General features: G+C 50.4%; 1 protein-coding gene across 2 annotated transcripts in view; it reads left to right on the plus strand.

Moving 5' to 3' along the window:
• The window catches only part of LOC146829731 (uncharacterized), a 170,483-nt gene that overhangs the window by 114,107 nt on the left and 39,187 nt on the right, over positions 1 to 17,189 (plus strand). For both annotated transcript variants that reach the window (XM_085608453.1, XM_085608454.1), the window contains exon 8: positions 9,912 to 10,019. In XM_085608453.1, the coding sequence (XP_085464579.1) occupies positions 9,912 to 10,019 (108 nt within the window). The remainder of the gene's footprint in view (positions 1 to 9,911; positions 10,020 to 17,189) is intronic.

A 17,189-nucleotide genomic window follows, 5' to 3' on the forward strand; every position in this document is an offset into this window, starting at 1 on the left:
ATACACCTCATCACTCCTCTGTATACACCTCTTCACTCCTCTGTATACACCTCATCACTCCTCTGTATACACCTCTTCACTCCTCTGTATACCTCAGCCCATGCATACACCTCTTCACTCCTCTGTATACACCTCTTCACTCCTCTGTATACACCTCTTCACTCCTCTGTATACACCTCATCACTCCTCTGTATACACCTCTTCACTCCTCTGTATACATCTCTTCACTCCTCTGTATACCTCAGCCCATGTATACACCTCTTAACTCCTCTGTATACACCTCTTCACTCCTCTGTATACACCTCTTCACTCCTCTGTATACACCTCTTCACTCCTCTGTATACACCTCATCACTCCTCTGTATACACCTCTTCACTCCTCTGTATACACCTCTTCACTCCTCTGTATACACCTCTTCACTCCTCTGTATACACCTCTTCACTCCTCTGTATACACCTCATCACTCCTCTGTATACACCTCTTCACTCCTCTGTATACCTCAGCCCATGCATACACCTCTTCACTCCTCTGTATACACCTCTTCACTCCTCTGTATACACCTCTTCACTCCTCTGTATACACCTCTTCACTCCTCTGTATACACCTCTTCACTCCTCTGTATACACCTCTTCACTCCCCTGTATACACCTCTTCACTCCTCTGTATACACCTCTTCACTCCTCTGTATACACCTCTTCACTCCTTTGTATACATCTCTTCACTCCTCTGTATACACCTCTTCACTCCTCTGTATACACCTCATCACTCCTCTGTATACACCTCATCACTCCTCTGTATACACCTCTTCACTCCTCTGTATACACCTCTTCACTCCTCTGTATACACCTCATCACTCCTCTGTATACACCTCTTCACTCCTCTGTATACACCTCATCACTCCTCTGTATACACCTCTTCACTCCTCTGTATACCTCAGCCCATGCATACACCTCTTCACTCCTCTGTATACACCTCTTCACTCCTCTGTATACACCTCTTCACTCCTCTGTATACACCTCATCACTCCTCTGTATACACCTCTTCACTCCTCTGTATACATCTCTTCACTCCTCTGTATACCTCAGCCCATGTATACACCTCTTAACTCCTCTGTATACACCTCTTCACTCCTCTGTATACACCTCTCACTCCTCTGTATACCGCAGCCCATGTATACACCTCTTCACTCCTCTGTATACACCTCCTCACTCCTCTGTATACCGCAGCCCATGTATACACCTCCTCACCCCTCTGTATACACTTCTCACTCCTCTGTATACCGCAGCCCATGTATACACCTCTTCACTCCTGTGTATACCTCAGCCCATGTATACACCTCCTCACTCCTCTGTATACCTCAGCCCATGTATAAACCTCTTCATTCCTCTGTATACACCTCTTCACTCCTCTGTATACCTCAGCCCATGTATACACCTCTTCACTCCTCTGTATATACCTCCTCACTCCTCTGTATACCGCAGCCCATGTATACACCTCCTCACTCCTCTGTATACACCTCTTCACTCCCCTGTATACACCTCTTCACTCCCCTGTATACAACTCTTCACTCCTCTGAATACCTCAGCCCATGTATACACCTCCTCACTCCTCTGTATACCTCAGCCCATGTATACACCTCTTCACTCCTCTGTATACACCTCTTCACTCCTCTGTATACCTCAGCCCATATATACACCTCTTCACTCCTCTGTATACACCTCCTCACTCCTCTGTTTACCGCAGCCCATGTATACACCTCCTCACTCCTCTGCATACACCTCTTCACTCCTCCGTATACCTCAGCCCATGTATACACCTCTTCACTCCTCTGTATACACCTCCTCACTCCTCTGTATACCTCAGCCCATGCATACACCTCTTCACTCCCCTGTATACAACTCTTCACTCCCCTGTATACAACTCTTCGCTCCTCTGAATACCTCAGCCCATGTATACACCTCTTCACTCCCCTGTATACACCTCTTCACCCCTCTGTATACACCTCTTCACTCCTCTGTATACCTCAGCCCATGTATACACCTCTTCACTCCTCTGTATACACCTCTTCACTCCTCTGTATACCTCAGCCCATGTATACACCTCTTCACTCCTCTGTATACACCTCTTCACTCCCCTGTATACACCTCTTCACTCCCCTGTATACACCTCTTCACTCCTCTGTATACACCTCTTCACTCCCCTGTATACACCTCTTCACTCCTCTGTATACACCTCCTCACTCCTCTGTATACCGCAGCCCATGTGTACACCTCCTCACTCCTCTGTATACCTCACCCATGTATACACCTCTTCACTCCTCTGTATACACCTCTTCACTCCCCTGTATACACCTCTTCACTCCTCTGTATACACCTCCTCACTCCTCTGTATACCGCAGCCCATGTATACACCTCCTCACTCCTCTGTATACCTCAGCCAATGTATACACCTCTTCACTCCTCTGTATACACCTCTTCACTCCCCTGTATACACCTCTTCACTCCTCTGTATACACCTCTTCACTCCTCTGTATACCTCAGCCCATGCATACACCTCTTCACTCCTCTGTATACACCTCTTCACTCCTCTGTATACCTCAGCCCATGTATACACTTCTTCACTCCTCTGTATACCTCAGTCCATGTATATACCTCCTCACTCCTCTGTATACACCTCTTCACTCCCCTGTATACACCTCTTCACTCCTCTGTATACACCTCTTCACTCCCCTGTATACACCTCTTCACTCCTCTGTATACACCTCTTCACTCCTCTGTATACCTCAGCCCATGCATACAACTCTTCGCTCCTCTGTATACCACCTCTTCACTCCTCTGTATACCTCAGCCCAGGTATACACCTCCTCACTCCTCTGTATACCTCAGCCCATGTATACACCTCTTCACTCCTCTGTATACACCTCCTCACTCCTCTGTATACCTCAGCCCATGTATACACCTCCTCACTCCTCTGTATACCTCAGCCCATGTATACACTTCTTCACTCCTCTGTATACCGCAGCCCATGTATACACCTCTTCACTCCTCTGTATACCTCAGCCTATGTATACACCTCTTCACTCCTCTGTATACACCTCCTCACTCCTCTGTATACCTCAGCCCATGTATACGCCTCTTCACTCCTGTGTATACCTCAGCCCATGTATACACCTCTTCACTCCTCTGTATACACCTCCTCACTCCTCTGTATACCGCAGCCCATGTATACACCTCTTCACTCCTCTGTATACACCTGCTCACTCCTCTGTATACACCTCCTCACTCCTCTGTATACCTCAGCCCATGTATACACCTCCTCACTCCTCTGTATACACCTCCTCACTCCTCTGTATACACCTCCTCACTCCTCTGTATACCGCAGCCCATGTATACACCTCTTCACGCCTGTGTATACCTCAGCCCATGTATACACCTCTTCACTCCTCTGTATACACCTCCTTACTCCTCTGTATACACCTCCTTACTCCTCTGTATACCTCAGCCCATGTATACACCTCCTCACTCCTCTGTATACCTCAGCCCATGTACACACCTCTTCACTCCTCTGTAAACACCTCCTCACTCCTCTGTATACCGCAGCCCATGTATACACCTCCTCACCCCTCTGTATACACCTCTGACTCCTCTGTATACCGCAGCCCATGTATACACCTCTTCACTCCTGTGTATACCTCAGCCCATGTATACACCTCCTCACTCCTCTGTATACCTCAGCCCATGTATACACCTCTTCACTCCTCTGTATACACCTCCTCACTCCTCTGTATACACCTCTCACTCCTCTGTATACCGCAGCCCATGTATACACCTCTTCACTCCTGTGTATACCTCAGCCCATGTATACACCTCCTCACTCCTCTGTATACCTCAGCCCATGTATACACCTCTTCACTCCTCTGTATACACCTCCTCACTCCTCTGTATACACCTCTCACTCCGCTGTATACCTCAGCCCATGTATACACCTCATCACTCCTCTGTATACACCTCCTCAGTCCTCTGTATACACCTCTCACTCCTCTGTATACCGCAGCCCATGTATACACCTCTTCACTCCTCTGTATACACCTCCTCACTCCTCTGTATACACCTCTCACTCCTCTGTATACCGCAGCCCATGTATACACCTCTTCACTCCTCTGTATACACCTCTCACTCCTCTGTATACCGCAGCCCATGTATACACCTCCTCACTCCTCTGTATACACCTCTCACTCCTCTGTATACCTCAGCCCATGTATACACCTCTTGACTCCTCTGTATACACCTCTTCACTCCTCTGTATACACCTCTTCACTCCTCTGTATACACCTCCTCACTCCTCTGTTTACCGCAGCCCATGTATACACCTCCTCACTCCTCTGCATACACCTCTTCACTCCTCCGTATACCTCAGCCCATGTATACACCTCTTCACTCCTCTGTATACACCTCCTCACTCCTCTGTATACCTCAGCCCATGCATACACCTCTTCACTCCCCTGTATACAACTCTTCACTCCCCTGTATACAACTCTTCGCTCCTCTGAATACCTCAGCCCATGTATACACCTCTTCACTCCCCTGTATACACCTCTTCACCCCTCTGTATACACCTCTTCACTCCTCTGTATACCTCAGCCCATGTATACACCTCTTCACTCCTCTGTATACACCTCTTCACTCCTCTGTATACCTCAGCCCATGTATACACCTCTTCACTCCTCTGTATACACCTCTTCACTCCCCTGTATACACCTCTTCACTCCCCTGTATACACCTCTTCACTCCTCTGTATACACCTCTTCACTCCCCTGTATACACCTCTTCACTCCTCTGTATACACCTCCTCACTCCTCTGTATACCGCAGCCCATGTGTACACCTCCTCACTCCTCTGTATACCTCACCCATGTATACACCTCTTCACTCCTCTGTATACACCTCTTCACTCCCCTGTATACACCTCTTCACTCCTCTGTATACACCTCCTCACTCCTCTGTATACCGCAGCCCATGTATACACCTCCTCACTCCTCTGTATACCTCAGCCCATGTATACACCTCTTCACTCCTCTGTATACACCTCTTCACTCCCCTGTATACACCTCTTCACTCCTCTGTATACACCTCTTCACTCCTCTGTATACCTCAGCCCATGCATACACCTCTTCACTCCTCTGTATACACCTCTTCACTCCTCTGTATACCTCAGCCCATGTATACACTTCTTCACTCCTCTGTATACCTCAGTCCATGTATATACCTCCTCACTCCTCTGTATACACCTCTTCACTCCCCTGTATACACCTCTTCACTCCTCTGTATACACCTCTTCACTCCCCTGTATACACCTCTTCACTCCTCTGTATACACCTCTTCACTCCTCTGTATACCTCAGCCCATGCATACAACTCTTCGCTCCTCTGTATACCACCTCTTCACTCCTCTGTATACCTCAGCCCAGGTATACACCTCCTCACTCCTCTGTATACCTCAGCCCATGTATACACCTCTTCACTCCTCTGTATACACCTCCTCACTCCTCTGTATACCTCAGCCCATGTATACACCTCCTCACTCCTCTGTATACCTCAGCCCATGTATACACTTCTTCACTCCTCTGTATACCGCAGCCCATGTATACACCTCTTCACTCCTCTGTATACCTCAGCCCATGTATACACCTCTTCACTCCTCTGTATACACCTCCTCACTCCTCTGTATACCTCAGCCCATGTATACGCCTCTTCACTCCTGTGTATACCTCAGCCCATGTATACACCTCTTCACTCCTCTGTATACACCTCCTCACTCCTCTGTATACCGCAGCCCATGTATACACCTCTTCACTCCTCTGTATACACCTGCTCACTCCTCTGTATACACCTCCTCACTCCTCTGTATACCTCAGCCCATGTATACACCTCCTCACTCCTCTGTATACACCTCCTCACTCCTCTGTATACACCTCCTCACTCCTCTGTATACCGCAGCCCATGTATACACCTCTTCACGCCTGTGTATACCTCAGCCCATGTATACACCTCTTCACTCCTCTGTATACACCTCCTTACTCCTCTGTATACACCTCCTTACTCCTCTGTATACCTCAGCCCATGTATACACCTCCTCACTCCTCTGTATACCTCAGCCCATGTACACACCTCTTCACTCCTCTGTAAACACCTCCTCACTCCTCTGTATACCGCAGCCCATGTATACACCTCCTCACCCCTCTGTATACACCTCTGACTCCTCTGTATACCGCAGCCCATGTATACACCTCTTCACTCCTGTGTATACCTCAGCCCATGTATACACCTCCTCACTCCTCTGTATACCTCAGCCCATGTATACACCTCTTCACTCCTCTGTATACACCTCCTCACTCCTCTGTATACACCTCTCACTCCTCTGTATACCGCAGCCCATGTATACACCTCTTCACTCCTGTGTATACCTCAGCCCATGTATACACCTCCTCACTCCTCTGTATACCTCAGCCCATGTATACACCTCTTCACTCCTCTGTATACACCTCCTCACTCCTCTGTATACACCTCTCACTCCGCTGTATACCTCAGCCCATGTATACACCTCATCACTCCTCTGTATACACCTCCTCAGTCCTCTGTATACACCTCTCACTCCTCTGTATACCGCAGCCCATGTATACACCTCTTCACTCCTCTGTATACACCTCCTCACTCCTCTGTATACACCTCTCACTCCTCTGTATACCGCAGCCCATGTATACACCTCTTCACTCCTCTGTATACACCTCTCACTCCTCTGTATACCGCAGCCCATGTATACACCTCCTCACTCCTCTGTATACACCTCTCACTCCTCTGTATACCTCAGCCCATGTATACACCTCTTGACTCCTCTGTATACACCTCTTCACTCCTCTGTATACACCTCTTCACTCCCCTGTATACACCTCTTCACTCCCCTGTATACACCTCTTCACTCCTCTGTATACACCTCTTCACTCCTCTGTATACCGCAGCCCATGTATACACCTCTTCACTCCTCTGTATACACCTCTTGACTCCTCTGTATACACCTCTTCACTCCTCTGTATACCTCAGCCCATGCATACACCTCTTCACTCCTCTGTATACACCTCTTCACTCCTCTGTATACACCTCTTCACTCCTCTGTATACACCTCTTCACTCCTCTGTATACACCTCTTCACTCCCCTGTATACACCTCTTCACTCCTCTGTATACACCTCTTCACTCCTCTGTATACACCTCTTCACTCCTCTGTATACATCTCTTCACTCCTCTGTATACACCTCTTCACTCCTCTGTATACACCTCTTCACTCCTCTGTATACACCTCGTCACTCCTCTGTATACACCTCTTCACTCCTCTGTATACACCTCTTCACTCCTCTGTATACACCTCTTCACTCCTCTGTATACATCTCTTCACTCCTCTGTATACACCTCTTCACTCCTCTGTATACCTCAGCCCATGTATACACCTCTTCACTCCTCTGTATACATCTCTTCACTCCTCTGTATACACCTCTTCACTCCCCTGTATACACCTCTTCACTCCCCTGTATACACCTCTTCACTCCTCTGTATACACCTCTTCACTCCTCTGTATACAACTCTTCACTCCTCTGTATACACCTCTTCACTCCTCTGTATACACCTCTTCACTCCTCTGTATACATCTCTTCACTCCTCTGTATACACCTCTTCACTCCTCTGTATACCTCAGCCCATGTATACACCTACACCTCTTCACTCCTCTGTATACACCTCTTCACTCCTCTGTATACACCTCTTCACTCCCCTGTATACACCTCTTCACTCCTCTGTATACACCTCTTCACTCCTCTGTATACACCTTTTCACTCCTCTGTATACACCTCTTCACTCCTCTGTATACACCTCATCACTCCTCTGTATACACCTCATCACTCCTCTGTATACACCTCTTCACTCCTCTGTATACACCTCTTCACTCCTCTGTATACACCTCTTCACTCCTCTGTATACACCTCATCACTCCTCTGTATACACCTCTTCACTCCTCTGTATACACCTCATCACTCCTCTGTATACACCTCCTTACTCCTCTGTATACCTCAGCCCATGCATACACCTCTTCACTCCTCTGTATACACCTCTTCACTCCTCTGTATACACCTCTTCACTCCTCTGTATACACCTCATCACTCCTCTGTATACACCTCTTCACTCCTCTGTATACATCTCTTCACTCCTCTGTATACCTCAGCCCATGTATACACCTCTTAACTCCTCTGTATACACCTCTTCACTCCTCTGTATACACCTCTTCACTCCTCTGTATACACCTCTTCACTCCTCTGTATACACCTCATCACTCCTCTGTATACACCTCTTCACTCCTCTGTATACACCTCTTCACTCCTCTGTATACACCTCTTCACTCCTCTGTATACACCTCTTCACTCCTCTGTATACACCTCATCACTCCTCTGTATACACCTCTTCACTCCTCTGTATACCTCAGCCCATGCATACACCTCTTCACTCCTCTGTATACACCTCTTCACTCCTCTGTATACACCTCTTCACTCCTCTGTATACACCTCTTCACTCCTCTGTATACACCTCTTCACTCCTCTGTATACACCTCTTCACTCCCCTGTATACACCTCTTCACTCCTCTGTATACACCTCTTCACTCCTCTGTATACACCTCTTCACTCCTCTGTATACATCTCTTCACTCCTTTGTATACATCTCTTCACTCCTCTGTATACACCTCTTCACTCCTCTGTATACACCTCATCACTCCTCTGTATACACCTCATCACTCCTCTGTATACACCTCTTCACTCCTCTGTATACACCTCTTCACTCCTCTGTATACACCTCTTCACTCCTCTGTATACACCTCTTCACTCCTCTGTATACACCTCATCACTCCTCTGTATACACCTCTTCACTCCTCTGTATACCTCAGCCCATGCATACACCTCTTCACTCCTCTGTATACACCTCTTCACTCCTCTGTATACACCTCTTCACTCCTCTGTATACACCTCATCACTCCTCTGTATACACCTCTTCACTCCTCTGTATACATCTCTTCACTCCTCTGTATACCTCAGCCCATGTATACACCTCTTAACTCCTCTGTATACACCTCTTCACTCCTCTGTATACACCTCTTCACTCCCCTGTATACACCTCTTCACTCCTCTGTATACACCTCTTCACTCCCCTGTATACACCTCTTCACTCCTCTGTATACATCTCTTCACTCCTCTGTATACCTCAGCCCATGTATACACCTCTTAACTCCTCTGTATACACCTCTTCACTCCTCTGTATACACCTCTTCACTCCTCTGTATACACCTCATCACTCCTCTGTATACATCTCTTCACTCCTCTGTATACCTCAGCCCATGTATACACCTCTTAACTCCTCTGTATACACCTCTTCACTCCTCTGTATACACCTCATCACTCCTCTGTATACCTCAGCCCATGTATACACCTCTTCACTCCTCTGTATACACCTCTTCACTCCTCTGTATACACCTCTTCACTCCTCTGTATACACCTCATCACTCCTCTGTATACCTCAGCCCATGTATACACCTCTTAACTCCTCTGTATACATCTCTTCACTCCTCTGTATACATCTCTTCACTCCTCTCTACTCACCCCTTCCTGTCTCTCGTTAATGCCCGGCGCAGGGCTTTGTCTTTTTGCTGACGTCTCTACCTCACAGGGGGGCTACGCGGGCAACGCCTCACGGTCCCCCATTTTATCCCTTCTGATTAGTGATGTCTCTCTCTCTACCTCTTAGGGGGGCTACGCTGGCAACGCCTCGGGGTCCCACATTTCATCCCTTCTGATTGCTGATGTCTCTCTCTTTACCTCACAGGGGGGCTACGCTGGCAACGCCGCAGGGTTCCACATTTCATCCCTTCTGAAGCTGGCCGACACCAAGGCGAACAAACCGGGCATGAGTCTCCTGCACTTCGTCGCCATGGTAAGCGTTTCCCTACGGCTGAGGTGCTCAGTGGCGGCTGCGTCTACAGGGTGGGTGGGGGAAGACAAAAAAACACACATCTCCCTCGCTCTGAACCTCTGGCCTTTTCTTCTGTTGACTGCAGAGCGGGCACCAGCAAACTCCCTTGACCAATACTGGCGCTGGTCACATGCGGTCAACAAGCATGAAAGCAGCGCCCTGATTGGAGGGAGCAGCCTCTCTTGGCGCTCCCCAGTGCTCTTGAGGCCTGCACTTGCTCTCTAAGACAGCTGGGTTGAGAGGTTTAAAGTGACATGCACTTGAAACAGTGCAAAGGCAGAAACACGCGCACTGGAAAAGTGCCTAGGCAGAGACATCCACACTTGAAACAGTGCGAAGGCAGAGACATGCACACTTGAAGCAGTGAACAGGCAGAGACATGCACACTTGAAACAGTGCCCAGGCAGAGACATGCGCACTTGAACAGTGCCCAGGCAGAGACATGCGCACTTGAAACAGTGCAAAGGCGGAGACATGCACACTTGAAACAGTGCAAAGGCAGAGACACACGCACTTGAAACAGTGCAATGGCAGAGACACGAGCACTTGAAACAGTGCCGAGGCAGAGACATGCGCACTTGAAACAGTGCAAAGGCACAGACGTGGGCACTTGAAACAGTGTCCAGGCAGAGAGATGCACACTTTAAACAGTGCCCAGGCAGAGACATGCACACTTGAAACAGTTCAAAGGCAGAGACATGCGCACTTGAAACAGTGCAAAGGCAGAAACATGCGCACATGAAACAGTACAAAGGCAGAGACATGCGCACTTGAAACAGGGCAAAGGCATACACATGCACACTTGAAACAGTGCAAAGGCGGAGACATGCACACTTGAAACAGTGCAAAGGCAGAGACATGCGCACTTGAACAGTGCAAAGGCAGAAACACGCGCACTGGAAACAGTGCAAAGGCATAGACTTGCGCACTTGAAACAGTGCAAAGGCAGAGACATGCGCACTTGAAACAGTGCAAAGGCGGAGACATGCACACTTGAAACAGTGCAAAGGCAGAGACACGCACTTGAAACAGTGCAAAGGCAGAAACACGCGCACTGGAAACAGTGCCCAGGCAGAGACATGCACACTTGAAACAGTGCAAAGGCAGAGACATGCACACTTGAAACAGTTCAAAGGCAGAGACGTGCGCACTTGAAACAGTGCGAAGGCAGAGACATACACACTTGAAACAGTGCCCAGACAGAGACATACACACTTGAAACAGTGCCCAGACAGAGACATGCACACTTGAAACAGTGCGAAGGCAGAGACATGCACACTTGAAACAGTGCCCAGGCAGAGACATGCACACTTGAAACATTGCAAAGGCAGAGACATGCGCACTTGAACAGTGCCCAGACAGACACATGCGCACTTGAAAAAGTGCAAAGGCATAGACATGCGCACTTGAAACAGTGCAAAGGCGGAGACATGCACACTTGAAACAGTGCAAAGGCAGAGACACACGCACTTGAAATAGTGCAAAGGCAGAGACACGCGCACTTGAAACAGTGCCGAGGCAGAGACATGCACACTTGAAACAGTGCAAAGGCAGAGACATGGGCACTTGAAACAGTGCCCAGGCAGAGAGATGCACACTTGAAACAGTGCCCAGGCAGAGACATGCACACTTAAAACAGTTCAAAGGCAGAGACATGCGCACTTGAAACATTGCAAAGGCAGAGACATGCGCACTTGAAACAGTGCAAAGGCAGAGACATGCACACTTGAAACAGGGCAAAGGCATAGACAGGCACACTTGAAACAGTGCAAAGGCATAAACATGCGCACTTGAAACAGTGCAAAGGCAGAGACACGTGCACTTGAAACAGTAAATTATGTGTTACACCCATCCCTGCCTTTTAGGGTCTCGCTGGCGCTGTCTTTACCAATGCTTATTTGTTAGAAGGTGGTTCTGACACTATGGGCCGCCCTGATTTTTCGCTTTTTGAGCACCTTATTGTTGAGCTTTTACTGTGGGGGAGCCTCATAAGTTGGGACTCACCCACAGTGAACTCAGGATGTAAGAGACTGCATGGGGATTTTACTGGTGTTCCCCTGGCTTGACCAGGCCACTGCGCAGCAGCTGGAGTAAGGGACATCGGGCTGGTTACATGCAGACACATGTGTACATGCGTGTGCACACGTGTACGGGCTGCGCAGGGGAGATTCCTAGCGTGCGCAGTCCAGGAGCAGCTACAAAGTGAATGGTGTGGCAGGACGTATGCAGTATTGGCTGGTGACATGGAATAGGCTTTATACGCTGGAAAGAAACATGCCAGGGAAAGTCAGTGTGTTTTACTGTTTTCACTTCATTATTCCCCTATGGGGATGTGGGGCCAGGGGCTAGATTAACTTCCATTAGGCCTACAGATTCCGGACACGCACTTAAGTCCAATGTAGCGAATGTGAAAATAAGTATTCTGCAGAGTCCAAAGTCATATTTGTACTGCTTTTGGGTCATCCAGAACTGTCATATTTCTCTAAACCAGCCATGACCAGACCCAGGCTGAGGGCTGACCTCAGCTGGATGGATTGATAACCTTTCTTCCACAAGCAGGGCCTCCTGTCCACGAAGAGAAGATGGGAGGGGCTACAGGCCAATCCATCAACCGCTGTCGCTGAGTGCCAGGCACCAGGCTGCACCAAGGAGGGAATGCAGAGTGGGGGAAGAGGATTCAGAGACATGTGGCCAGAAACCCTGGACGACGCCATTTTGAACAAGCCCAGAGGCTGGACAAGAAGGAGGGAGCAGGGGCAGGGACGTGATGTGTCGCTGTTTGATAGGACCAACAGAGACTTCCTGCCAGCCCCCTACTCAACTTTTAAAAAGTGCTTGCACAGGAAGAGAAGCTCTCTCTGGGGTGTAGTCTGCTGAGGGTGAAGGTGCTTGTGAGACCGGCCTCGTGGCGTGGGCCCTCCCAACCAGCAAGCCACCCTGCAACCGCACCGATCCCCGATGTCACAGACTTCCGGTCACCATGGCCCAACATCCCGATGGCCGGCCAGACCCCAACACGCATGCCTGGCCGAGGGAGAGAGAAACCCCCCAAGCCAGACCGGGAGGCGCCGTCCCTGTCACACCTCTGGTCTCTTCCCCAAGGAAGGTTTCGATCGGCCACCAGGCCCCCGGTGAGCGGCGCCTCGCCTGCTGGGTGTCTGGAGTCCCTCCCAGACCCACCCGAACAGATCAAAGGGCCGAGCGACAGGAAATCCCGACTCACCGCCCCCAGGCACCAAGACCCCTCTCGGCGAGGGCTCCGGACTTCAAAGAGGAGGGGGAGAATAACAAGGGGTGCTGAAGGGACGGGAGGCAGAGAAGACCTGGACCGACGAGAGCCTGCTGACCTGGTCGCGGCTCGATCGCTCCCCGAACCGAAGAACGCTCCCTGAAATCTGAACCATCTGAGCCCTGCTGACGCTGTCGCGGCTCCCCGAACTCTGAACCATCTGAACCCTGCTGACGCTGTCGCGGCTCCCCGAACTCTGAACCATCTGAGCCCTGCTGACGCTGTCGCGGCTCCCCGAACGCTGAACCATCTGAGCCCTGCTGACGCTGTCGCGGCTTCCCGAACTCTGAACCATCTGAGCCCTGCTGACGCTGTCGCGGCTCCCCCGACTCCGAAACCACCTGTGCCTGCTGAGTGACTCGCGGCACTCTCCTCCAAGGGAATCGGCAGAGATTGCCGAGAGAAGCAACATCCCCCCAGCTCGAGGATTGAGAGCTGTGCGCAGGATACTCCGCAGAGACACTGAACTCAAAGACTGTCCCCCTTGCCCCCATCACGAGATCGCCGCTGCTTGTGGCACTGATTCCCTACCTGCCTTTCGGATCATAAAGATCCCTTACATCTACGATAAAGTATACTGTCTTACGAAGAACTTCAGTGTGGTGTCCCTCTGTCAGAGAGTGCAAGCGCAGTGTGTGCGATCCTAGGAACGAGACCCTTCCAGGAAGAGCCTCCCCGCCCTTGCTCAGACTAACTCTGGGAGAGGTGGGTCAAAGGGTGGTCAGGAACGTCTTCCGAAGCCCCCCGGAGAACGCCTTCCAACAGTGCTGGAGCCTGGCGCAATGGGCAGTTGGAAGGAGAGACCCCCTGACTGCCGCCATGACCCTATCAGCATCAGAAGAAGAGCCCAGGACTGGTGCACAGAAGCAGGGGCCTCTGCGCAGGGAGAAGAGAGTCCCAGAAGGAGAGCCTGGCGAGAGGCTGGCGCAGGGAGCCAGTGAAGACCGCACCCTGCTGAATCAGAGACCCTGAGGGCAGAGGAGAGTGTTCCCAGTGGCGGGGGCTGGTAAAGAGGAGCATGAAGCGCCCCATAATGCCTCGCCAGGCATGTGGAAATCTGCAGTTTAGGTGCTTTGTGGCCCCCAGAGGAGGGGGGTCACCCTCACTTGTGAAAAGGTGCTGGGGGAGTGGCTGGAGGAGCACCGTCTTCCCCCCCCCCTCCCCCCCCCCAGCACGAAGAAATCTGCCATTTTGGTGCCTGGTGCCCCCCAGAGGAGGGGGTCACTCTCATGTGTGAAAAGGGGTGCAGGGGGGCTGCAGTAGCACCGCAGTCTCCCCGAGCATAAAGAAGAACAGTCCATCCCTAAGTTTCACGGGGCATCTGAAAGAATAACCCCTCAAGGGCTCAGCCAGCCTTTAACACCTTCTAGGCTGGAACTTATGTTCTACAGCTGAGGGTGTACTATGAAGTGCATCATGGAGTGAAGGGCTGAGTTGGGGATATCTGGAGAAGGGCATTCCCTTGAAGGTGAAGTGGTGTAATTGCACCGAAATGCATTTACTATTGGTTATTCCTTTTTAGGTGGACTGAAAGTCACATGTGTAAAGTGAAGTACCTGTGTAAGGTGATGTTAAGCTAAATGGAGTTATGTTGCTGGACCTTCCTGCTAGGAGTCTGGCTGTATTTACGTAATCCTATGCTTTTACCTGTGATTCCTTTTAAAGTGAAGAGGCGCACTGCAGGAGAAGTGTAGTTGCCAGGAGTACTTCTTTTGAAGGGACTGTAAGTCACATGTGTAAGGAGATGTCATAAGCCAAGTGGGGCTATGTTGCCAGACAGTCCTGCTAGGGTGTCTGGCTGTATATGCGCAATCCTGTGATTTCATCTGTGATGCCCTTAGGGGCTGTAATTGCAATGCACTCAAATGATCAACAAAGGTGATGAGTACTGTCATTCTAAAGTGTGCGTAAACATGGATTCTTGCTGCTGCGCTTAGGTGAAGACCCCAGACTGCTAGCCCTTAAGATATAGAGGTGCATACTTTATGGTCAGCAGTAGGAGATGCTCAGTCAGGGTCATGTGTCACCAAGGCAGGTTTACCCCTTTTTAACGCTTGTTGAGGTAATGGGGTGGGTCGCCACTGGGATGGTGCCAGTGCGCAGGGCCCTCGCTCCAGGTTATGTTCAACTAACTGCATTGGGGGCAAGTTGATGTGCATACATGGGAGTGGTGGTACTAGACCCCCCCCCCTGCGGGAGGTTTGGAGATGTTATGCAATGTCACAAAGTAATTCCAACAGCTTATGTATATTTGTAAATTGGTGCATAGTATTGAGTGGTGTGTGTGTTTAATAAATGTACTCTTACTTTTATAAAGCAAAGTACAGACTGGACAATCAATTATTGATTGTTATTTTTGTGCACCTGCAAATGGCGATTACTAGCCCACACCACCTCCCTTGAGTAAGCCTCAGACTGCTCTGCAACGCTACCCTCTGAGAGTCAGAGCTACAATTGGGTGTTTGGTTCCCAGTGAAGGACAAATGTAGTCATGTTATTTGTGCAGGCCTCACAGATGCTGCCTCGTTTTCCAACATTATTGATAGAAAGTCAGGGAGCCTTACGATGCAGCGTAATGAGTCTAGCAAGGTAGTCCATTTGCTTAATGTGCCTGCTGCAGCGCTCTGTGTACATTATGTAGGTTTCTCAGGTCACCGGTCGACTTGGCGTTTCATCCTTCAAAGGTTGATAACAATGAATGATCGTGAACTTGAGTAACATTGTCACCGGCTATTAAAGTATCCTTTCAGGGGCATGTCATTAAAAGGGAGGTAGGATGACTAAAGGGGACTTCTTTCGGGAACAGGCTTGGCCGGGATAGCTCCGCCCACAGGCTTGGTCCAGGCTCCACCCCCAGCCGCCGCCTCGTGACTCGGGCATGGCAGGAAGCGCTGCGGGTCTTTCGCTTTCCTGACATCTGCAGGTAAATCTTAATTACAAATCACTCATCGGGCACCAGGGGCCTCCCTGGTGGAAGTGGATTAATTACACCTCAGTGTGGCAGATGAGCGGTGCACGTGAGGACGGTGCCTCCTGAGGGCTGCGTGACGTCAGCGTTGAAATGTGGAGCAGCTCCAACACAGATCAGATACACCGTGAACTCCACAAAGGTGACCTGCCTATGGGGCAGTCAGGCAGTGCCCAAAGGGCTGGTCTGCCGTTCCTGTGTCCCCTGTCTTGGGGTGCGACCGGTGCGGCCGCGCCGGGCGCTGAGCTGGAGAGTGGGCACTGACCTCTAGGGGGTGGGAGGGAGTGCCTGGCATGCACGCTGCACACAAGGAGTGCACCCCTTCCCATGGCACCCGCTGCACGGAGAGCATGGAGGGCGGCACTGGGCGACTGACAGGCCTGTGGAGGCAATGCAAAGAGAGGCTGGGGGCGACGAAGGCCACCGGCCCCCACCAGGCCATACAGCTAAATGCGCCCATGCCCTGGTCTCCCAGCCCTCACCTCACATTCCTGGCTCGTCTCTCTAGCGCCCCCGTTTCCCTTCTAGGCGCTGCACATCTTTATTTTAAAGTTTCGTGGTCATTCGTCGCCGCTAGATGTAGGACCGCTGGCTGCGCCCCAACATAACTGGGCAGAGATTTGCTGTTTTCCTTGTAAGCCTCCTCTGCCCCCCCCCCCCCCCTTGGAGCAAGGGTCCGAGTCACCCGCCCCCCCCCCCCCCATTGACCCCAGAACAATAGCTAGATGTGGTTTTCAGCAGCGACCCCTCATCTCCCCACAGATCACTTGTAAATCTGCCTTACCCCCTGGCTGAGATCTCTCCACTGCCCCCCTGTGAAAGAAAGGGGCATCTTTAAAGCGCTCTCTGCTCACAAGGCGCTATATGAGTGAAC

This window comes from Triturus cristatus, chromosome 5_2 (genome assembly GCF_964204655.1).
Source record: "Triturus cristatus chromosome 5_2, aTriCri1.1, whole genome shotgun sequence".
Classification (NCBI taxonomy): Eukaryota; Metazoa; Chordata; class Amphibia; order Caudata; family Salamandridae; genus Triturus; species Triturus cristatus.